This window comes from Catharus ustulatus, chromosome 6 (genome assembly GCF_009819885.2).
Source record: "Catharus ustulatus isolate bCatUst1 chromosome 6, bCatUst1.pri.v2, whole genome shotgun sequence".
NCBI classification, from domain to species: domain Eukaryota; kingdom Metazoa; phylum Chordata; class Aves; order Passeriformes; family Turdidae; genus Catharus; species Catharus ustulatus.
In genome coordinates this window covers 36,377,507-36,401,815 of record NC_046226.1, presented here as the reverse complement: position 1 = coordinate 36,401,815, position 24,309 = coordinate 36,377,507, and the positions used below count along the sequence as shown (strand labels likewise).

Here is a 24,309-nt window from a genome sequence, read left to right as displayed (position 1 = left end):
TCCATTTGCTTGAAAAGGGCAATATTTTATCCTTAGGGGACTCTGTGTCCCTTCTCTTACCCTTATGTCTTCACAATTCATCAGGGTACCAGTTAAGTAATAAGGCCAACATTTTAAACTTGGAATCAACATTTTTAATTGTGGGCCCATAAGCTAGGCATCTACATAAACGTGAACACAAGTCTCAGAAGTTTTGAGCATTTTCATCTCTCTTTGGCTCCAGTGGATGCTGCAGGGCCACAGGAGCTCTAGAAATACCTTTTGATGTGTTTATAGAAGTCAAGCAAGAAGGGCCACATTTTAGGCCAAATAAGCAGAATATAATAGTTTTGAATAAGAGACATGAAACCACATTGAATACTTGCAATGTACTTATGCATCAGACCCTCTCTTTTGGTTTCTTCTTTGGTTGTTGTGTTGTTTCAGTTTTCTGCTCCTCTTTATTTTGGAGCTTAAGTCCTTTAATATAAGATCAAAGCAGTTTAATAATTGGATAAGTATATATTTCACCTTCCTTATTCTCAAAATCACCTGAACCAGTTTCTTTCTTTCTTTCTTTCTTAGCCAAAGACACCCACCTGGAAAAAAATTTTCCAGAAAAATGTAAGTTTCAGAAAATTTGTATGAACAAGTAACCAAAACCAGGAGATAGAATCAATATTTGCACATAAGCTTGACTGTAGCAATCAACTAATATTTCAGGCTAACAACTCTTTTCTAATAAGTTGCTCTCATGTAAACTGTACATGCTGGTTAGGGTGAGTGAAAGGGAGTGAATAGATAGAAGAGATATACTGCTCAGGAAGAGGGGATTTGGTGTATTCCTATGTCCCAGACCTATACAAACAAAGTCCTGAAGTTAGTGTTATGTGCAAGATTTTGCTTCGCTGTTCAGGAAAATGTTACAGATTTTTTTCTCTGTTACTGTAAGGAATGGAGTTGGAGAGTACTAGATGTCCCATTCATTATAAAGCATGCATTTATGTTTTATTTTCTGCCCTAGAACTTGTCCCATATTAAGAACAGGAGCAGCAGGATTGCTTGTTTTTTTTCTTGCAACTAACTCCTGCTCTGCTAGTGCCCTGGCTTCTTTCATTGCAAAAATGAGAAGTCTGAATAATGCCAAATACTTCAAGCAATTTTTAGTTTTATTTGATGGCATCAATAACCAAAGCAAAATATGGTAGAAATCAGGATTTCAAAATTAGGGCCAGGTTATCTAGCTGTTGAAAACTGGTAAGCCTGAATTGCATCTGGTCACAAGTGCTTTGCCAGTTTTCTAAAGGCAGCCCCTTTCTCGCATGACCCAGTATAGGAAATTGAGGCTAAGGATTTAAAATTAGGGGACATGAAACCTGGGCAGTTATTTGTTTCTGGGAAGGACTTGATTAGGGTATTTTTAGAGGGCAGAAGAGGGCAAGAACATGCATAGGAAACAAGATCCTATGGAGAGTGACCTTTGAGGTTTCAGAGGAGTGAGAAGGACTAAGAGAATAAATGCAGGATTAATGCAAAGGAATTACTGCCCTGGACTTTCCAAATTGCACATGCCCCTTCCTTGCCCTAGAGCATGATTTTATTTTTAATCCTGGACTCTCCATCTGTCTTTTTGGCTACTCTCTCTGGCTGCTTCAAGGCTGCTGGGCCATGGCTCCAGGCCTCACATGTCAAGTCTTGTAGTCTTTGCTGCATCCTGTCAGGAAAATAAAGGCAGCCGTGGATGACTGAATTCAACAGCCTGGAGCACAGACAGCAAGCATGGGGCATTCAGTTTAGTGCCTCTGGGGCAGCTGCTTGGTTTCCTTTCTCCTCAAGGCTAGCCCTGAAATCACAGGGGCATAGGAAGGACACTGAAGGCTGAAGAGGTAGATCTACAGAAGATTTTTAGTGTCTTTGCTGGACAGGGGCAATGTGGTAGGAGCTGGGCAGGGTAGTTTGCTAGGAGTTATGAGATGTACACAGATGCATCTGTACAGATTGTCTGCTCATCAGCTGGATATCCCATGGGACAATTTCAAAGGCACCAAGCACATTTAGGGACCTAAGTCCCATTGAAAGTCATTGACTTGAAAAATCTTTCCCTCTGTGTTCATTGCATGAAAAAGTGTATCTGACATGTGGTCATGCCATGAATGCTGTGCCCCTGCATTTCTGCAGAGAACAGTTTGAAAGGAAACAGGCTGTAAGACTAGCAAAATTCTGAGCAGCAAACCTGAACTTAGTCTGAAACGTACCTATGTAAAAATAGTACCTTCTTACTCAACAGGTATGTTCCCAGTGTGTCAATAGAGTCAGAGCTATTGACTAGTGATAAATATAAGACTTTACATCTTTTTCATAGCCCTGAAAAGCCAATGCAACTGGTAAAATAGGGAAATTAGATCCTAATCCGGGTACCAGCAGAAATATTTATAAGGGTGAACCACTTGTCCATGTGAAGGCTCCCTGATGAGTTGAGGGTTGTGGAGGAGCTGCCATGGTCTGAAATTCAGCTTGCAGCACATTTAGCAGTGAGGGAAGAAAAGAACTAGCCTGGGATTGATTTCATTGCCCAGAGGGGGTTTAAAGAGCTGGCAGTCAGAGAGAAAATAGTGCAGACTAGTAAGGTGATTTTATGTGATATGGTCAGTAAAGAAGCTTCCACCAAACAATTGTTGCTGAGGCCATTTCTAGGGTGAAACTGCTTTTCAGTTCACCCTTAAAAATCTTGCTCTGCACATATGTGCTGGACTGCACAGAGGTCTTTGCAAAAGGCAGAGTTATCCTTGTCATACATAATAGTATTTACCCCATCCAGACAGCTGCAAATCCGTGTTTTTCCTTTGGGACTGTGTTAAGAGTTAGGCCTGAGCAATCCCAGAGAAATAACGTGTGAAGTTTTTATAAATTCCTGTTTTAACAGACTTTGTCAGGCCAGTGTAAAACTGTTCCTTATTACTTCTCTTTAGGTATCCAATGGAACACAATTCTAATACTGCTAGTTCTGTTCCAAGCTCATAGAAGAAGGATGGAGTTTCTATGGCCCCTTTATGAGCAAATATTCTCAGGATTTCTACACCTTCTTCAGCTTTACCTAGCAAAACTCTGTCCCTTTCTTATTTTCACATGCAAAGGCTTGCAGGATTTGAGTCAGGTGGCCTTGTTTAGCGTGAGAAATATGAACAGTTTAATAAGAGGACCAGCAGAAGCAATCCTGTAATTTTTTCCCAGGAATAGAGTAGCTAGCAGAATTAATAAAGGACTATTTAGCCATCCACCTGTGATCACTTCCTCAAACAAAGATCAAGTCTAAAATTATTGTCATTTACAGACTGTGCATTACAAGACTGTACATTAGTGAACATGAAAGAATTGAGGGCCTTGGCTCAGTTCCCAGTTCCACATCACAACTCCAGCATCAGACAGATAGGAGCTGTTCCCTTGTTGGCATCTCAGCTGAGAAGGGTCAGGATCAAGTAGTTTTGATGCTGATTTCCTCTTTCACCCCTGGAGCTCAAGACAGAGTACTCTGTGCTGTGGAGAAACAAAGTTTTTCAATTTCTATAGCTGCTAATTTGGTCCATTTTAGGAACACAGAACTGCAGAGAGACCTTTCTGGGTAAATTCTGTTATTGTAGGTAGCCACATTATCTAATCTTTTCAACTAACTGACCAAAGCTCCATTTTATAATTAGCCATCGTATCTTTGTCCCACAAGGCAATTTCAAAACACTGCTTTTCAGCTAGAAGACAAAACATAACAACACGAACAATGCCCCTTTGAAAGGAAAGGAAAGGAAGGAAGGAAATAATTTGGCCTCTTTTTTACTTGGGGCCTGTTTTCTGGCTGATTTAATGTTTGTATATGTTCTTCAGCACCTGTTCATCTATTCATTCATTCATATTCAGTTCAGCAAGGTATTTGAACATCTTCAGAAATGAATGTGTGACAATACTCGACTGAATATGTGCTGGCAGTGACCTACTGCTATGGATGAACAGTTAGAGCTATCTGTGGAGAGGATCTCCATTGCATTACAGGGTCCATTAACATAATGCACATCTTAGGAGATGAAGGGTCAAGACCACTTTGAGAAATCTGTATGGAAGCTGAGGATTTGTTTAGTTTATACTGCACATCTTTCATAGGAGGGTGTGGGGCACAAGGAGACCTGAGGGGTGATGGAATAATGCTAACATACCTCTTGTCCTTGCAGGCTCGGGGATCTGGAGGTGGCAGGAGACGGAATGATGCTGCCTCCCAGGATGATCATGACAAACCCTATGTTTGTGACAGTAAGTAGCAACCAGACAGCTTATTCTGCTTCCAGCCTGGTCCTACCAGCTCAGTGCACTCAGGGCTTTATACATGACAACAAAAATATTCTGCTGCTCTCTGACTTGCATGTTTGCCACCTGCTGCTGATGGTCTTGGTGTTTTTGCATGAAGGAAATAAAATTAAGTTCTCAGCAAGACTCCACTTTCCTTTGACCTTTAATAAATCATCTCCTATATTTTCTTTCTCTTTTTCTGGCTTCTCTGCCTTTTGTCTTCTTTTCCCCATGTAAGTTTCACCCTCTATTTCTTTCTCTGTTTCAGATAGTTACAAACAAAAGCATAACTCAAAAATCTCCGACAAAGGTACTTCACCCTTGTTGTGTCTCTTGATATATTTGGTGATTCTCTTCCCTTCAGTCCTTTTGAAATCTCACTGGGCTAAATTCTGAAGGTCTTATCCCTCACCAGAAAGTAGTCTTGTGGCATCATCAAACGCTGAGCCCTTCTAAGAAACAAATAACATCTCGAATGCTTTCTTTTGATACATATTCCCTTTGAATGCAGCCCTACTGTTTGGCATCTTGCAGCTGGACTGCAGATGAAGCAAGGCATTCTCTGAACAGAAAAACTATGCTGGAGCCCAGCGTCAACATTGATGGAGGGTAGCAGAACCCTAGTATGAGTGAGGAGTCCAATATTTGTTACAGAGTGGTTTGGGTTTTTTTTTTACAGTCTAGTCCTTGATGCCTTTCTTCTTCTTTTGATATTCTTTTTTGGTTCACTGTGTCATTTCTGTGAAGATCACTTATCTTACCTACATATATTTCAGACATCCCGTCTTAAGACTTACTCTAGAGTGTACATCCAATTGTAATTTGTGCTACCAGGTGCCTTCCAGACTGTAAGATGATAACCTAAAAAACGTTAATAGAAGTAGGAGAATAGCAGATCTTCACTTCTGTGATCCAAAACAGGTGGTTTGAGGACGACCAGGACCCCCTTTTCTATTATTTGCCTACCTTGCAACATTACCGACCTTAAAAGGATAACCCTTGCTATGTCAATCCATGGAGATATTTTCTTCTGATTTTTAAAAATTAAAGGAAATAAGGAGCATGCATGGTGAATAAGAACTATATTCCATGTGATGAAATAATATTCTTGTATGGTAAGACCAAGTGAGACCAGAAACAGAAATACTTGCATATGAATGGGACATGACACGTGACAAAAACATGGTCAAGGAGGAGGAGCCCTTTCTGTTATGAAGAGTCAGAAGACTTATGCTGTGGTTAAATAGCAGTCCTAGTGCACTGGAAGAACTAAAATGTGTCTTCTAAGACTTCTATGAGAGCCCAAGGTGTGTCTTGCTGAAATCCACAGGTTTCCTTTGCTGGTGTACGCATATCTTTCTTTATCTCTTTTCTGGAACACCCTTTGAAATCCAAGGACACTTGTCAGTGATAGTAATTTTGAATGTAATGACTCTTTATTGTCTCATCTTGCATTGCTTTTGGATTTTACCAAGAACTCTCAACATGCATAGTAGTGATTTGCACAGAGTAGATTAAACATTGAAGAAACCAAAGCAGGCAGCAGAAATCTGGCCTGAAGTCAAGACTCTCATACATTGTTGTATTGATGAAATTTTGCCTTGGCTTACATTTTGGAGCATAAATTTCGTGTTTAGTGTTGGAAATATAAACTTTCCTATTTCATTTGGCTGACACCTTTAACTTTTAGGAAACTTACAGGTGAGTCATAAGGAGTTTTGGACTTCAGGCTTTGCACAGTGACTTCTCCTTTTCCATTGTAGCTAGCTGTTAAAAGGGTTATGTGACAGCAAAACTCTTTTACCTGAGTTAAGAGCAGAAAGGAAGAACTGTCTCAGTTGTATTGTCATCATCCTGAAGTATATTCTGTCCTTGTTAAATTTCTATACAAACATGACATACAATTAATTATGAGTAATTGGCCTATTACCCTGCTTGGGTGGATTTCTCAGATTAATATATTTCTTTGAAATTATTTGATGAATATTTTTATAGCTAAAACTCAATCTAATTGTGGTAGGTTAGAAATTGGTTTGCAGTACTCCTTGTGCAGATGTTTTGGGCAGAGAAGTTTGTTTTACATGGAAACATGCAGGTGAAACACAGTGTATGTATTTCCTGTTTGGGAAAGCATTATTCCCTCAATCACATTATTGCTATAGATAATGAGCTTAATGGGCCAACAGTTTGCTTTTTCTGTAGTTTATTTAATTTGCCCCCAGGTTGCTTTTTCTGCAAATATTCTGATATTTGAGTTTTGAATATGATCACAGAGAAGAAAGCTAAAACACGGTTAAACCAAATTAATTTTCTTATAAAAACTACACGGGCACAAAAAATGATTTGTAGGCAAAAACTGCTTTGCTCTTTTGTCATATTTGCACATTCGTATTTATGGGAAACAAGAATATATCAAGAGATTTCATCAGTTCTAAAAAGGTTTTAGGAAAAAAAAATAGGCTGTGTGTTGCTAAGATGATGCAAGAGTGATGCCCAGCTGGCACTGTCCCTTGTGTTGGAAAATAGTAATAGCTCTGAAAGCTCTGAAAAGAGCTGCCTTTTTCTGTAGGAGGCATTCACCTTTATTAAACTTGGTCCCAATATTAAAACTGACTGAAAACATGCAATTTCTATGTGGTAAAGGTTTTCAAAGCTCAAAATATTTTGTTCTCCTGTGTTTTTAAGAAGAGGTGGTTGGATGCCTGTTTTGTGGAATGAAATATTCTGAAATACTTCAGCTGGTTTTATTGAGCATATACTGTAGTAGAAGTTCACAATAAAATGTTTGACTAAAACATCAATAAAATTGCTAGGACAATCATAAAATGCATTGTTTCATCACATCACCAAGCAGAAAACTTAGTGGTCAGATTTTCAAGCAGTTGCCCTGGATAGTGTTGTGATTTGAGTTCCCTTGGGATAGCTTTGGTAACAACAGTGGCAGGGATGCTTGGTGGGAGATGGGTATAAACTGCAAATGGTAACGTAGCCAAATGGCTCAGCAGCTGTATGAGAGCAGTCCCAAATGAGCTTGAGCACCTGGCTAGGAGAGGCAGCAGGTGCCTCAAAGAGTGGAAAGCAGGGCTTGAAAAGCAAGGCAAAGCCTCTGATGTCAAGCAAGTGGAAGGTAAATCACCACCACTGTTCCTGATAAAAAGGGCATGTAATTTTTAAAGGAGAGACAGAGTGAATGAATGAATGAATGAATGAATGCCTACATGTTTAATAAGAATTGTTGTTATGTCCTTGTCAAATATTCAGCTGGGGAACCATTATTTCCACCAAGCAGTCTTCTTAAAAACCCTTCTGTTACTTTATTATTATTTATCATATATTACTTACTACTTTTTAAAAAGAACAACCTTCTCTGAAGTTTTATCTAGGAACTTGTATTCTGGTTTAAAATTTGATTAAACTGATTTGCAATCAGTTGAAGCACTTGAGTTCCATGACTCCCAATGTCTACTTTCTTTAGCCAGAGAAGTTAGTCTCTGCTGAATCACTGCAAGTTATTAACTTTCTTGCTGTCCCTCCTCACTTTCATGCTTTCATCCTTCTCAAGTTCCCATGGAGACATGGGATATGTACATGGTTTCACCTTTGTTTTCTGTTTCTCTGTCTATGGAAGATTTCCCTTGCCCACCTCTAAAATAAATTATTTCTTCATTTTCCTTTTACCAATGTTCTCATGTCCTTTTAGTTTTATTCCCATAAAAACTCCTACTTTTGCATAACAACTTATATTTCTATCATATCCTTTTTTGTAGTTCCTCTGAGCCTGAACTGTACATTCAGATCCATTCCTTGTGCAAAATGAGCATTGACTGAAACCATCCTAGGATCTCTGATGGATCAGTGACTAATGCAACGTTGTATGTACTCAGAGACACTGATCTTGTAGTATTTTGTAGAAGCCGATTCTTTTGTCAAGAACTTCATTTTAAGGTTTCTCTATTTAACCTACATTTTCTCTGCTGAAGTCCAAGTCTAGCGGTCCTTGCACTATTGTCAAGGGATAACAATGTCTTCTATGTCTGCAAACAGTTACTGGGTCTTATTTTAGCTATTTTCTTCACCTCTTTCACTAAGCTTGTTTCTTCCATTTCGAAAAACTCCAAAGGGCCTTTTTAAAGTAGTAGCGACCAGAACAAAGTCAAATGTGCTGTTCTGAGGATAGAAGCATTTCTGAAGATGAGTGGTTAATAGATTTACATGTACTTACAATTACTTTTAGAAACTGGATTCATGCAACTTGCTCTGTTATGTATCCATGAGAGTCACAGGGATGGCTGACCTAAGAGGTTTTTTAGTAATCATCTCCTGGTATTATCCTTTCTAGTGAATCTCTAAGTAGATAAGCAGTAAGATCTAGAATAAGATGCGTGTTCAGATGAACTCAACAAACAACTCTCCCATCATAGCTGCTATTCTTGGCATCCATTGACTACATTAATAGTAGAAAAGACAAGATTAGATAAGTAAGGACATTACTTTTTTTTTTTTTTTTTTTTTTTAAAATACTGAATAACAGATGTGAAATAGAGCAACAGGGGAACAGAGTTGAAGGTGACTCTGGCAGCTGAACATTTTCTACTCATGTAGGATAGTTGTTTTCTCCTTTGCTCTGGCTAGCAACCCATTTATTGAAATGTGCACAGCCGTTGAGTGGTGCGTGTTTTGCACTGGGGTTCAAAGTTACTGTGATCTTAACACCGCAAGTAGATTCTGGGACTTGTGTTTTGGGGGCACTGAAGCAAGGACTGTTTACCTCTCTATTCTATCTGCAGAAAATTCCCTATGGAATGGGTTACTAAATAGCTGCTATCATACTACACATGTATAGTGTGACAGTACTGATCAAAGAGGGACAAATGTAAAGTCTGTCTATCAGTGGAGGTCAAAATGCAGTGTTAATGTTTGAGATCTCTAGATGTGCCAGAGTCTGTACACAACTGTAACAGGAGAATATACTACCAAACCACTGCAAAACAAGGAGAGTTTTTTGTTTGCCCTTTTTTGTTTGCTCATTTGTTTGTTTTGAGTGGAGTGAAGGGTAGGACAGGAAGACAACTTTGAGGAATGACTGCCTACCAGAAGTTAACTCAAGATTTAGTATTTGACACAGCATAGCTGAGGAGAAAGAACAGGAGGCAACAGAGAAAAGCAAAGAAAGACAATGAGGGGGACAAAATTCAGTGACCAAAAAAAAAACCAAACCAGCATGTACTCTTCCAGTTTCCTGTTTCCACTAAAAACATGGATTGTTTCCTTCTGTCTCATACTGGTGACAGATTGTGCAAAATATATGTGGAGAGCTGGCTGGAACACAGCTCACAGGCTGCCAAGGACCAAATGTGTAACTGTTTCAAAATGACAGCAACACAGCCATTAGATATTTGATGAGGAAGTCTTTTAAGTCATAGGTTTCAAATCCCCTTTTTAACAGGGGAAATTTTTTATATTCTTTCACTCATTGAGGAATATAAACAGAGTGAGAATTTGCTTATTCAAAGAATTGCGGGGTGCTACAGCCCAGAACTTAGAAGAGGGCTCTCTTTTATGAAATACTCCATGATTTCAATTTTACTGTTTTCATGCATCTTCATTTCATACCAGTCTTCAAATTTGAAGGAAAGTAAGGTTCATCATAGTAGACTTCTGGCTTCATAAAAAAATCTGTCCCTCTTCCCCATTTGTGACATTTGGTCTGCACTGCTGTTTTACTGCTTACTTAGCCAGCTTGTTCCTAAGGCAGTATTCACATCAGGTCATAGCAAAAATATATCCTTTGAATGCAGGAGGAATTGGAGTGGGTTACATTCTACAAACTCCCACTGTTTTTATTGAGTTTGGCTACCTAATTAAAGATCAAGTCAGCTTCCCAGTGTTGAGATTCAGGATGAAATCTACCACATGCAAGGATGATGAGCCTATCCAGCAAGGAAAATTGAAGACAAAAAAGTCAGAGCCACTGAAAAGAAGGCCACTGGACAAAGTTTATGAAAGACACACTCTCACTTGCTATGTGTGAGCTGCATAGTAGTAAAAACTAATCAACAGCGTGCATTTCAGACTGGGAGAACCAGTTCTCATTATGCTTTTGTCAGCTCTAAGAATGAGAAAGATGTGGTGTAAGCACTGGTGTGGATGTTGGAACTCATGGATTCCAGTCCTGGTAATGAAAAAAGATCACTATGTAGGCAGCTCAGCTCCTCTGTGGTTCTCTTTTTTCAGAACTGAAATGAGAATAGTATTACCCACTCAGGAATGTGGAGGAAGATTAATTAATGTTTGAAAAGCCAGTTTGCAGTGGGAAGAGTTATGTAAAAGCTAAGTGTTTATTAATGATCACTCTTTTATAGAAACTACTTCTTAGCAAAGTGATATGGTAGATTATTGAAATGTGCTCTTACCTGGAAAATAAGAGATTAGGGTGAATTCAGGAAGATTCCATCTATTGAAGAAACCATGAAGTTCTGATTTAGCTTTCATTCTGGCAAAGTCTCACTGAAGCCAATGGTTCTTTTGCCTGACTAATATCATGGCCCTTTTCCCCCTGCAAAAGTCTAATTTGTTTGAGGAACATGAAATCTCTGCAGTTTCAATTCAAGGCATTGCTTCAGACTCTTTTTGTGACACAAAGTGAATTTGAAAAATGGAGAAATCTAGACAAGAACAAAGGCTGCTGGAACTGCAGATCTTTGGTCCTACAAATTATCCGCTAGGACAATGTAAACCAAACTAATTTGCCTCAGTTCTAGTTATAAAGTCCTTCAAATCAATTTCTCACAAGGCATGCGTGCGGTCACCCTTCAAGGCCACCTGGAAGTCCTCACAATGGAAAGGACTCAGCTGCAGAGCTACTACTGCCTCGGCTTGTATCAATACTTGCTTTTTCCTGGTGAGCTGATACTTTTTTGCTGAAGAAGGAGAGTCTGCAGACCCATCTGATTCCCTATGTCATCTTTAACTCCGTAACTAAAATCCCTGCAGGATCCTGTAAGGAATAGAGTAAACACCACAGTTTTGGGACTTGCTGCTGGGAATGCAAGTTTCCTTTTGTGCATTGATCACCTGATAGTGCTTTGGAAATAATTTGAGAGAAGTCTTTGAGCAGTATTGGTAATTCATAGTAATAGAATTATTTTTTAACCTTCTTCTTCAAACACATAAAAGTACAGTAATTTCACGAACACAAGCCGCACTGAGTATAAGCCACATCTCTGGGTGTTGGCAAATATTTCGTTTTTTGTCCATAAATAAGCTGCACCTGAGTATAAGCCGCTCTGTCACTCGCAGCGAGGACCCGCGTGCAACAAAGTTGCCAAATAGTAACAGAACCGCAGCAGGGCAGGGTTTACTGGCTCGGCTGGGGCTGTGCAGGCTCGGCCCGCTCGGGGCTGCCGATGGGGCCAGGTGGCCCAGCCTGGTGCTGCCGCTCGTGGCCGGCCGCCGCCTCTGGGCTCACTCGCCCTGGAACCCCCCCCGCTCCCACGGCGGCGGAGGCGGGCAGGGACGGAGCACCCCGCCTCCTCCCCGAGCCGCGGCCATGGCGGCACGGGGCCCCCGCCGCCTCCCCGGGCCGCGGCAGAGGAGGGAAAGAGAGAGCTCTCCCTCCTCTCTCCCCGCCCCCCGTGCTGCCTGCAGGGAGCCAGGCTCCACCCGCAGCGCAACAGAGTAACAATTTGTAACAATCGCGAAATGCCGGCTTTTACTGGCAGCTGCTCGGCTCGGCACCCTGGCTGGCACTTCTGAGGTTGTAAATGTCAGAAAATTATTCACATATTCGCCGCTCCTGAGTATAAGCCGCATTTCCGGTTTGGGAGCAAAATCTTAGTCAAAATGGTGCGGCTTGTATTAGTGAAATTACTGTAAGTGGGATAGGGTAGGATACTTAATGAACCAATCCTGCTCATCTAGCAGATGGTCAATCTGCTAGAAATGTAAATCTCTTTCTCCATTCTAAGAAATGCTGCAACATTTATGTAATTAGAGGAGGTTACCATTCTGAAAGAATTTAAGCAGTGAGCTCTCTCTGGGTTGATGATTACTTAAGTGTTACGCTTTTCCACTATTCAAAACATGGGGAAAGTCATACAGAACTGCCAATATCTTGTAGCTTTGACTCTTGTTCAGCATCTGTTCCACTGCTTGTCCTTTGCCCTGCAGGACCACAGAGAAGGAGAAGTAGTTTCCCTCTCCAGAATGCACTGGAAGAAAACAAGGATGGTACTAGAAGAAGGGAGACTGAACTGATGTTTTGTGGAGAGCATGCATCTAACACCAGTCTAGTTCTTCAAAATGCCTGGCAATGAAGTTAGGTTTACATAGGAAAAAATGAAGGCAGATGCTTCAAAGAATGGATGTGCATATCTATAAGAGTATTTTATTTCTCTCAATATTCCCTCTTCCCTCCTGCAGGAGGTCTCATTTCTAGATCAAGGCCATTCAAAGCCTTCAAAAATCTGTGACTGAGAACAGGACATGTTGTACTTCAAAGAAATTTCTGTCTTGTTATCATGACTGTGATCATCACCTTGCACAATGAAGAAAACGGATAAAAGTATCTAATATTCTAGATCACTCATACATATCATGAGCTTGATTTACATGTTTCTAATAAACAAAAGCATTTTCCTCGAAGGAATTTGTAAATCAGTTAGAAGAGATTAAGAATGAAATATATTATCGTAATAGGCTTCTATTTAAAATTTTCTATGATCTGTTCCAAAAGGCGGAAGATCAGTTGGTGCTTTCTGAGTAGTAGCAGAAAGGAATAAAATTTTAAGATTTATTTATATGTAAATGAATAAATGGGATGAGGGGTGGGGTTTTTTTTGGTGTGTTTTTTTGAGGGGGATGGGGTTTGTTTTTGTGGGGGTTTTTTTGTGTTTGTTTGCTTGTTTTAATTTTTAAAAAATTTATTTGTGGTGTCTTTGACATTCCCAGACTCAGGTGTCTGGAGAACAGGAAGTAAGCATCTGTATATGTTGCAGGATGCATATTGGGCCAACTTAAGTTTTTAGGAGTGGATGGTCACTTACCCCTTGGAGATCCTTTTCAGAGGGCTTTAAAAACAGGATTCTGTTCTTTCTTCTGGCACCATTTCTTTTGGCCTTCTAAGCAAGCTATGCAGGACAGACTGCTGGACATGACATTTATTCCTGTGTGAAATTCTTGAGATTAATTAAGGTAATAAAGTGACTGAAAATGTCTCCGGGAGTAAAAACTTGCAAGAAGGGCACTAAGCTTTTTGTCTTTGTTTTTTAATATTTTAAAATGGCAATATTTGTATTTGGTAGAATGCATATCTGTATAAAAGAAAATTAACATTCAAAGAATGCTTTGAAGATGAAAAGTAATAAATTTTTGAGACAATAACATAAATTTAAAACTTTATAGAAAACCAATTCTTATGTAATTAATCTTATGATGTTGCCTGCCTTTGCTGTAAGCTCCCTGTGAAAGTATAGACCTTTCATCACCCTGATTTGTTTGATTCTGTCCTTAATATTTGTTAACTTAATCCTAAAATAAATGAAAGTTCAGAACAGGATTCTCTGTCACACATTGTATTGTTTATTGGGATGCTGAATATGAAGTTTACCTGGGCAAATAAGTATCACTACCACATGTTTTTTAGCCAGAAACTGTGGATTATTTCTATCTCCTTGTCTTTATTAATCTTTTAGAGAAAGTCTTTTAAAAGATCCCAGCTGTTTCCTTTTTTCAGAGATCAGCAATGAAGAAAATAATGTTTTCTCGGTCTTGTTCCCATTGCTGTGCACTGTGCAGCACCACCACTGGAACTGGCATTTCATTTAATTTTATGTGCAGTCTTGTTAGTAATCTTAGCACAGAGGATTAGGGCTCTGTGATCTGCAGAGACTGAATGTGCATTTGCCTACATCTGTGGGAAGGACTGCTGGCAGCATGATGGGAAGAAAGCTTGTCTGGGGACCTGCAGCTGCAGGGCTGCCCTCTGTCACCTTTCACCACTGCCGCTGCAAGGGTTTTGGGCAGGTGCATGGAGTGTGTGGTGCCGTTCTCAGGGGAAAAGGGAGCGTTATTGAAGAGGATGCTGCTGTGGTTGTAGATCACACTGATGTTTCTATTCTCTCTTCCCCTCCCTCCTATCTCCTTTCCAGTCTGTGGCAAGCGTTATAAGAACAGGCCTGGGCTGAGCTACCACTATGCTCACACTCACCTTGCCAGCGAAGAGGGTGATGAAGCCCGCGAGCAGGAGACCCGCTCTTCCCCTGTCCACCGAAATGAAAACCACAAACGTGAGTAGGATTTTGCCTTTGAGATCCTTTTCAGGAGTGTTACCTCCACCCTGCCTTTGCCTTGGGGAGGCTGGTGTTATTGCCTGGCTCAGTTGTGAGTGATTGGGACCTGGATGCTTGGAGCTAATCAGCCACAGCTCACACGGGTGCTGGCTCAGCTAGTCAGAAATTCATTTCAAACCCAGCATTATCTCTGCAGCAAGTCACTTTTCCATTACTGCTCCTGTGGGGAGGAGGTGGCAAGGAGAGGGGGGAAAAGAAGAGATGCCCAACCAGCCCATCATCAAGCAGCTTCCCAATGGCTCTTAGTAAGGATGTCAAAGAAATACACATCCAGTAGTTTCAGGGGGCTGCCTTTGTTTCGCCCTTAGAGATATTTGTCAATGTCTCAGTTTTTCAGTATGAAAATAACAGCACCTTTCTCCCTTATACCTTCACTGGCTACACAAACAGCTTACCCTCAACTTTGCCAAAAGCTGCTTCTTAGTTACAGTTTGACAAAAGCCATGAAAACACATCAGTACTGATCTGCAAGGAGGAGATCTGGAACATTAAGGGAGAATGTGCCTCAATTTCCCACACTGGTACAGCACTGAAAGAAAGATCTAAGTGGTCTGAATTTTAATGTGATGAATCACATATGCTCACTGTGAGCCTAAGGTCCGTCACCCTATTTGACTGCCACTTCTGTGCTCCTTAGGCACAGAACAGGAAGTCCAGAAGACCGTTCTATTACTGATTTTTGCAAGTCTCTAATCCCCTGTTTCTCAGTTTTCCAGAGTGCAATACTATGTGATGTTTGCAATGACCTTGGGATTTGTGTAGATACTTTGTTCACTTTCTAAAGTTCTTTTCTACCAGTATGTAATCTGTTTTATTTTAGTTCAAAGTAATAAAGCAATAAAATGCTTATAGAGAAAAATACACAGGAAAACACTTTCTAATACCTTAAGGACTTCAAGAAATAGGGAAGTAGAAAAACATTTTTGTTCTAAGCAGTATAATTGATAATTGTCCCTGGGGAGGTGTGTGTGGGGTTTCCTTCCTCCAAAGCATCTGCTATTAGCCACTGTTTGAGCTTGAAGGACTGTTTAGTGTGATCCCATTTGGCAAACGCTATGTTTCTGTCACTTTTATGCTCTACCTTTTAGTTATTCTCATGTTTTGTAGATTCACAGCAAAAGTAATTTTGACTCCTCCAGCTGTTGATAAACTTGAGCTGTCAATGCACTCAGAGTGACTGCTTGGGCAGGCAGGGGAATGTCAGTGTTCAGCCAGTAGCTTCTGTTTACTTAGCATTTATATCAGCTTTGGTGTTTTTTTGGTTGGTTGGCTGTTTTTTTCCTGTGCCTGCAGAAGTCAGTAAGAGTTGCATACCTGAGAGGAATATTGCAAATCTGTACTGAATTAATATTGATAATGGTCTTGCAATAGATGACCTAAAAAAGAAGGGTAGTGTCCCATGCCCTGAATTCAGCTTGACACAGGTGCCAAGTGGTCTCAGTCCTTGTGTCTTGGTGCTTAGGAAATGAAAGAAGTTAGCAAGAAGAGCTAGAAAGGCTATGGTAAGGTTGGGAGCAGCTGACTTTGGCCCATGATAAAAGAGGTGCGTTCTACACTGTGGAAAAGAGTAGTGTGAGAGCTGCTTGGGCTTGTGTTTCCCCAGAGCATGTGGCAAAGAGAAGCTGCTGATGCACAAATCCACAAGCAGGCAGAAATTTAGAACCACTGGGGTAACCTCTCTGATGCTCAGATTCCTAAGTGGAAAGAATAACCAGCCAGGAGCCAGTGAGGTATGGGCAACAGCCGTGCAAATGTGCAGATCAGCCTTGGGGAAAGTCCCAGATGCTGGAAGGTAACTGTCCCAAATGGTGAGCTGTCACAGTGGTTGTTTGTTCCTTTTTTGCCTGTTTGTTTGCTTACAGCCTTGAGCTCAGATCTTGCATCTTTGCTCTTCCACTTGGCTATATTTAATTTATGCTGCCATTTATCTTCCATGTGAATGCTAATTGTCCACATTGCTAATGTGCAGTCATTAAATGGTCTCTTTGTACAGGAGGATGGTGGGGAGTCAGAGCATCAGATCCTTCCTCTCCCATAAGAACTGCTAGGCATGTGTTATGAATCAGATTTGACAGGTCTGCAGCATCATAGGTCTCGAGCTTCAAGAGTCCTCTCTGCATGGGCTTGGGGGATGGGGTAGATGGGAGGGAGGGAAGGCAGGCAGGGGGATGTTAATCCAAACAGCTAATCTGCAACCCACTGAGCAGGAGAACCAAAGATATGGTGTAGAGTGGGGTCTGGTTATTTGCTGAGCAGTGTGTCATAGATACAAGCAGCCTGATTTAGAAAAGGCAAGCAAATCAAGCCATTTGGAATTTGTTGTGCCCTGAGAGGTGAGCACTGGGTCAGTAAAATTCAGGCAGGCGGCTGCAGCATGAACTTCCTTCCTTTGTACCCTCTTTGTCTCCTCTACAGCTTTCAGTCCTTGCAGAACCTGCAGTAACAGCAGCCCTGGTGATGCAGGAGGGAGCAGAGCTTCTGCAGGATTCAAGTATTGATGTCCTAACTGGTGCCAGATCAAGACCTGAAAGCCTCTTTTCATTCTGCATATTCAGTCCCCTCTCTTTCATGCACAGAACAATTTGAGTAGGTCAGAGAATTACCCAGAGATTGGAAAAGAGATGTAGATGGGAGGAATCTACCTAAAACTGAGAACCATTGAATAGGTGTGCATCAAAGAACTGGGACTGGCCCAAGTCCCATGTGTCACCTTCTTGGCACATCTCACTGTCCTTGACTGTGTAGAAGGTTTCATCTCTTTACATCTCCCTCTCCCTCTGTCCTTTCTCACATATAGATTACCTGTTGCAATATGAAAGATAGTTCAACAGTCAACACCCTAGTCTGTGTTCTGTTTAAGCTTTAGTGGCTTGCTTTGTATGCTTTTTCTAGCCCTTTGACACAAATAAATAGCCATTCCTCAGTGTCTAGTCTTGCCCCTGCCTATACAAACATTTCTTACCTACTGCCTGATTTTTTTGCATGAGTATCAAACTGTGGAAAGGAAATTATAGAAAACCCTTTAAAAAATCAACTTCCCCTTTCCTCAACTCCACTGAAAAAATAAATGATCCCACACAATGTTCAGACTTCTTCTCTGCTGGCTTTTCCTCTACATGTTGGCACTGAGACCGTGAGATTTGTGAGCCCAGGGTGCATCCAAGCCTGCCACAAAACACCTGCTGTTTTATTCCATCTCTCTCCATGGGTACAGGCCAGCTCTGGGGGCAGCTGGTGCTCACAAATTTCGAGACACTTCTGATATAGGGATTGCATTAGACTTCTATCTATTCAAATGTCTCTGTGAATGAGTGTACTAATATAAACGCTCTTTCTTAATTCCTGGGAGAATAGGATAGTGTGTCTACATGGAGAAAAGCTTCCTCTCCTTTAAAGGAGAAGAGTTTTCAGTGGCATTTGGCTGTGTGAAATGGTGATTGCAGGTGGCTGTGTAGAAACAGCAACTAGACAGGATCTTATGCCCGCAAGCACTTTGGCCAATGACAGTCCTAAATGAAGTACTTTGTGCCAAGTGCAGGTTGATCCATTGTGCAATACATGTAGTTAAGGAAGATGCATTCCTGTGCCCTCCTGCCCCTCTGCTAGGTTAAACATCTGCCCTGCAAAACCACCTGTGTACACTATTTCATGCCATTAGCCTGTTGTGCTCAGTTCCATCACAGATTTTATTATGTGGATAAATCTCGACTGGAGAGACCAGCCAAAGTTGTTTGTGTACTCCAAGCATAATTGGATACCCGGTCTCTAGAGATAAAAAATTAATGTGCTAACCTCAGTGCGCCTCCAAGCTGTCCTCCAGCTCCCCCACACAGTCATCTTTGAAACATTTTATTTCAATCCAGGCAGGGGGCTGGCCATGAATAAATGACGAGAGTCAGCCCCTCAGTTGGAGATGAGCTGTTTGTTCCTCTCCACAAGCAGTATCAATTTGAAAAGCTACATAAGGCCTACTTTTTCCCTGCCTCCGTGCTGATCCTTGCTGGGGCCATGGTGGGAGCTACTTCTGAATGCAAGGATGCATCAATGCCCACCTTGCAACAAGATACCCTGCAGCAGGTGCTTTTCAGTGAAAATATGTACATTACCTTGAGTTCACTTCTGAGTCATTTAATCTATTTGGGTTTTTTCTCTCTTCAGAGTTTGTTTTCGTAAGGAAAAACACTCAAAATGCTAAAAGAAACAGTAGTGATTGGAGAATTTGAACTGTGTAAAGATTTCCCTTAAATCCTGTTTGCAGCTGTAAATTACTGAGACTTGCGTGTGTGTTTTGCAATGCTGAGTTAAAAAATAGATCAGTTGTTTAGAGTTATGGCATAGTGGAAAATCCCAAACTGGTCTCCTATGTAGACGGACAGCTAATCTGCAGCCCACTTTTTTTTTGGTATGTTTTGATTGGAGTCATGGGGTAGTTGTTTTGTTAGTTTGGTGTTTGTTTTCTATACTGCCTAGACAGGGACTAAAATGTTGCTGTTGATGTGCAACTGTCATTGAAGAGAAGCCCCAAGTGCTTCTCAGTAGTTTATGGGGGAAAATATTTCTAATCTAATTGCTTTTTGAAAAACGTGTTGCTTCAACACCACATCAGCTCTTGGTTTAGGATTATATAATTTATATATATATTTTTTTTCTTTTTCTGCTATCTCCCTGCTTTTTCTGCCTTCTTTTCCCCCTCCTCCATGTAGAATTTGAACCAAGTAAAATCCCAGTGCTTTGAATTTGAACTGAATAGGTGCTCTCTGCCTTCTCACATCTTCCAGTGAGTAATTTCCAGATAAAAGCCTACAAGATGTTGCAGGGACCCAACTCATGGCACTGGCCATTCTCACCTGAATATTGAGAGATACTGCCAGATGGGGCTGTATATTGGGCATTACAATCCATTCTTGAGGTGGGATATATTCCCTTAGCCGATGGAAATGATGTGTTTCAGTGGCCAGGTGCCAAGTCTCTAGAGAGGTACCCCTTAAAATCAGGAAATCTGTTAAGATGTCAGATTCTTTTGTCTGTCTTCCTACTCTGCATCTCCTTCTATTTATCATCATGAGGTACTAGACAGTTACAATGCTTTACTCCTAGCAGTGGGCTTTTGGCTGATGCTTTAGGTGTTCCTGAAGAAGACTCTCTAAAGTCAGTGCACAGAAATTCTGTGAAATGCTGCTTAAGGTGGAGGAGCACTTGTTCCCTAAACCTACTGAATCCAATCAGTTGATACTATATTTTTCCTAGCTGTACCTTCCGGCTACCTAGCTCACCTCCCAGCTCTTTCATTAGCTGTTCAACTTAAGGGCCACACTGATTCCTGTAAAAGAGATGATCAAATGATCTTCCTTTCCCTACATTTAGAGGCTTCCTCTGACTTTTACTGATGTACCTCCTTCACCTAGCACTTCTTGTAGTGTTGGCAGTGCTTCTCTGTGAGCAGGGGCTGTAGGAAAGGCAAACCTTTCAGAGTTGCTAAAAGCTGTGCTAAAACAACAGCTTCTTTTATCCCCACACTACCAACTAACGCAAAAAAGGAGTTAGAATCCAGTTACTAGAGAGACCTGGCAATTCTTTGGGTGGGTGGTTTGCAGCACCTCTCGGTAGCATATCCTGCTTCTCTGTGTGCCAGCAAAGGGCATGCCCATCCCGTGCCAGGGAGTGCAGCGTGGGGAGCCAGAGCTGGGGGAGGCCATGGGGCTGTGCAGGCTGATTAGCACAACTCTGGGAACAGAACAGAAGTTGTTTCCCAGCATTACACCCAAGTTCCAAATGTGTTTGCTACAAAACAGCACCACATCGCCACAGATGTGCCGCCTCCAGCCTGATCTGTGCTTGCAGGGGCCTGCTACAGGCCCTTATATCAAGTGCCCCAACACTTCCCAGTTTTGGGCCAGCCAACATGCTTATCTCTGGTGCTAACAACAGAGTAAATGACTGGCCATTTCCTCTCATTCAGTTTGATTTACACTTCTTCCTGAAAAACTGCAATGAAAGACCATACATTTAATTGATGGTGAGGAGTCCCCAGAAATGGCTGCGCACATCCCTGACTGGCTGCACACGTGTGAGTGAGCAAGAGCCTTGAGCTCCCTTCAGCTGTGCATGACCTGTTTCTCACCACACCAGCAGTTGTGTTCTTTCATTGTTCCTTCTGAGGGCAGGGTCTAGCCTTGAGCACAGCAGCAGCTCCCCAGTCCCCCTCTCTGCGCCACCATTGCTTGTTGCAGCCAGCAATGACGGGGACAGAAGGGGCTGCATGCCCAGCCAGCCATCTCCCTTCCATCAGAGAAAGCCACAGTCCAGGCACTGCTTTTCCTTCTCCTTAAAGCCGTGTTTTCATGTAATCACCACAGTGTAATTTCTCTGGTGAGCCTGTGTCCCCTGCACGGAGCCATTGTGAGCAGCAAGCGGAGGGGCCGCGCTGCGATTCCTCACCCTGGAAAGCCGCGACAGGCAGGTGGCGAGGCCAGCGCAGCCAGCCGGGCCCACGGTCACCATGGAGACGGACCAGGCCTGCCGGGGAGGATGCTGGCAGCCCGGCAGGGCGAGGACAGGCACATGGGGACACTGGTTGGGATTATCTGTCACCGAGGCCTCCAAGGGGCTTGAGGACCGCAGGCTCTTGGCTGCCGTTCTCCTGCTCAGGCAGCCAGACATTGATTGGACTTGCCCTTTGCCAGGGAGAAAAAGGGAGGAGCTGGAAAGGAAAACTGGCCCCATCTCAGACAAAGAGTCTTGTAAATTAACAAAAATAAACCCAACAAGCAAAACCCCAACAAAAAAAGTAAATCCACCCCTTTTCCTCCGTCATGAAATGCACTGGCTTGACTCAGGCCTATGTGCAGGGTCCTGTGGTCTCTATTGTACTGTGAAGATCCTTGTTGCTAACAGAGTAAATGGCCTGATTCACAGCCTTTTGAATTGAATTGAAAATCTCCAGTGGGCTTTATTGGTTTTGGATCAAACCCAGAAGAAACAGGTAAGAGCTGGACAAAATGTGCTAGGAAAAATCCCTTTGTGAATGCGTGTATCTCTGACTGTACCAATTCACTGTAATAATTGAAATAAATGATGCACAGCTCCACACCCCAGCAGCAAGGCTTGCACTCAATGCTTTCTCCATCGCCTTCCCAGTGATGTGGATATGACAAAAAACAGGGATAAAATGCTGCCAAACCTAGGAGCATATCTTAAATCATGGTTCAGTATTGTGCTGTATTACCTACAGGCTGAAGAAATATATGTGACAGTGATTTGTTACCCAGGAACAGAAAACTAGTTTTTCTTTTAAGCGCTGGGTCCACCTCCGAAATCATCAAAATAATTTCACTTAGAAATCAGAAAAAAAGGATAGATACAAGGTTCCATTTATTTGGGGGTTTGTCTATATATATTTAAGGATCACGTTTTGAAGAAAAACTATTTAAAATAGGGGGTTTTTTGTTTCTTGGGAGGGATGAAGAGAAGCTAGAATTCTCTTTAGGGCCTTTGCTTTCAAAATCATGAATGCACAGAAGTTATTTTATACATTTAAACTCAGTCAACTTGTTTAATTTTCAGGTTTTGTCTACAGAACAAAGTTACTGTGTGATATACTACATAATTTATGTAATTTACTGAACTTACTTTGGAAAAAGACTACTGTGAATGATGATACCATATTTTAAGTAGTTCTTTATTCTGCTCAGCTTGCTATAACTTGATTAGGCTAAGAAGAAAAAAAATGTTTCAGAATAAGTGCATACCAAATTTATTTGGAAATATTGACTTTATTTTCACTCTGTATCTTCATGAATCACCTTTCAGGTTCAGGAAAGCTATTATTTGAACTGTGCAGATCTTTCTATGTTTCTCCATCTTTAATCCATTTTTAAAGATTTAAAGTATTTTAAAAGAATTGTATACTCAGTTTTGGGGGACATGTAGATGAAGACAGGGCCTTTGATGAAACCTGAAAACAAACCTAAGTTGAAATGGCAAGAGGCACAGATTTAAGTACACCTCCTGTGAGCAAACCTTAGCTCAGGAAAAACTCCTCAGAGCTTTTGATCTGTTGTTGCAGTTTGCAATTTAAAAGAAAATTAGAGGAGTTTTGGGTAAGGACAAGGCTATGGCTGATTTTCAAGTCTTTGTTTTAAAACAGCTGCTCATTATGGGTAAGCTTTTTTTTTTTACCAAATCCTTGGAGGCAGTCACCTGATTTAAATGAGTCAACTCTTTGCTAGAGAGCTACTTCTTGCTCGCTGACCTGTTTGGCTTAAACTTGCACCTTCTACTTGTTGATTGCCTTATGCAAAAAGTGAATACCTAGTTAATTACTATGTCTCAGATGAAAAGCAGCAACATTACTCCCTAGGAAATTAATTGGTACTCTTGTGAATCCATTCCCATAGTTACTTTTGTAAGTAGTTTTATTGATTTAGGAGTGAGATTAGGGTCAGGCTTTTCCTGCATGATCCCCTATTCGTGAAGATTGCACATTAAATCTCGCCATTTTTCCTTTGTTTCTTAATTCCTTCATCATTTGTTAATGACAGTAAAATAGAACTAGAAACTCTGAGGATGTATGAAAAAAAAAATCCTTTGAAAGTAAGAACTCTGCTTACTGCCATCTGAAAAACTCTATTCTTAAACCTTCTATGATGTAGCCTGTTACTTAATTCACTATATGGTACTGATCAAGAAAATAAGTTTAAGTCAGCATTGATTCTAGTTTTTGCACCTGTTAGAACAAAAAAGCCTATTGAATAGAATAACATTGCCTGGTTTATTTGGCTCTAGAGATACATCATTTAAGATATCAATGATGCAACTTCTGGAACTTCTCATCTGGCTGTACCTTTTCAGGCCTGATATCTCAATCATAACTCTACTGGACCAGGTTAATATGTGAGCACACAGGCACTCACATTAAAAATTAAATAAATTGGAAGAAAACAAGGAAGAAAAGAAAGGGGGAAAAAAGAAAAGAAAGGAAAGAGAAGAAAGATGAAGAGAAGAGTGATCAAACCCGGTGTTTATTCCCTTGGCAGTGGTCTTTGAGAATCCCTTCAGCTTTATCACACTCAGAAAATACCCTCCACCTCTCCCAGACACTGCAGATGGATTGATCAGTGTATGCCTTTTTGAGTCCTCCTGTCCCATTTCCAGTTTGACAGTCAGTGGATCTTATGGTTGTAAACCATGTTAAAAAAATTTGTCAGTATATGCAGAGTGTTAATTACAAAATTACGAGCAGCAGTAGAAGTGGAGCTCTTTCCTAAGTCTGCTGGCTGGCACCCTGACTCCTTGTTTTTATTTGTGGCCTCACCACAGAATTTTTGTGTGTTTGAGAATAAGCCAACTTACCACTTTACCTTCAAGTCTTTCAGCTTTAAAATGCAATGCAGCCTCACCATGAGATTTGATTAGGGTCCTGAGCACTTTGGTTAGAATCAGTGGCAAAAGAGGCTTTTGACCGCACTGAAGTTAATGATATCTGTGAGGTACTTTAAGACATATTGGATGAAAGATGAAATAATGTAATAAGGAACAACAACAGAAACAGTTACTGAATTCTGAGCTTGCTCAGTTTGCTTTGCATGTGGCCTGTCTGTAGATGCAGAATAATAGAAAGAGGTAATTAGTTAACTTTTTCAAAATGGGG

At 41.2% G+C, this 24,309-nt stretch overlaps 1 protein-coding gene across 9 annotated transcripts in view; it reads left to right on the top strand.

Annotated features, from left to right (window-relative positions):
* Positions 1-24,309, top strand: part of DPF3 (double PHD fingers 3) — a 155,260-nt gene that overhangs the window by 100,550 nt on the left and 30,401 nt on the right. For 4 of the 9 annotated variants that reach the window (XM_033063590.2, XM_033063581.2, XM_033063589.1 and 1 more), the window contains exons 6-9: positions 565-603; positions 4,197-4,275; positions 4,580-4,621; positions 14,460-14,597. In XM_033063590.2, coding sequence (XP_032919481.1) covers positions 565-603; positions 4,197-4,275; positions 4,580-4,621; positions 14,460-14,597 — 298 coding nt within the window. The remainder of the gene's footprint in view (positions 1-564; positions 604-4,196; positions 4,276-4,579; positions 4,622-14,459; positions 14,598-24,309) is intronic. The other 5 variants (XM_033063583.2, XM_033063587.1, XM_033063586.2 and 2 more) reach the window with 3 other exon arrangements.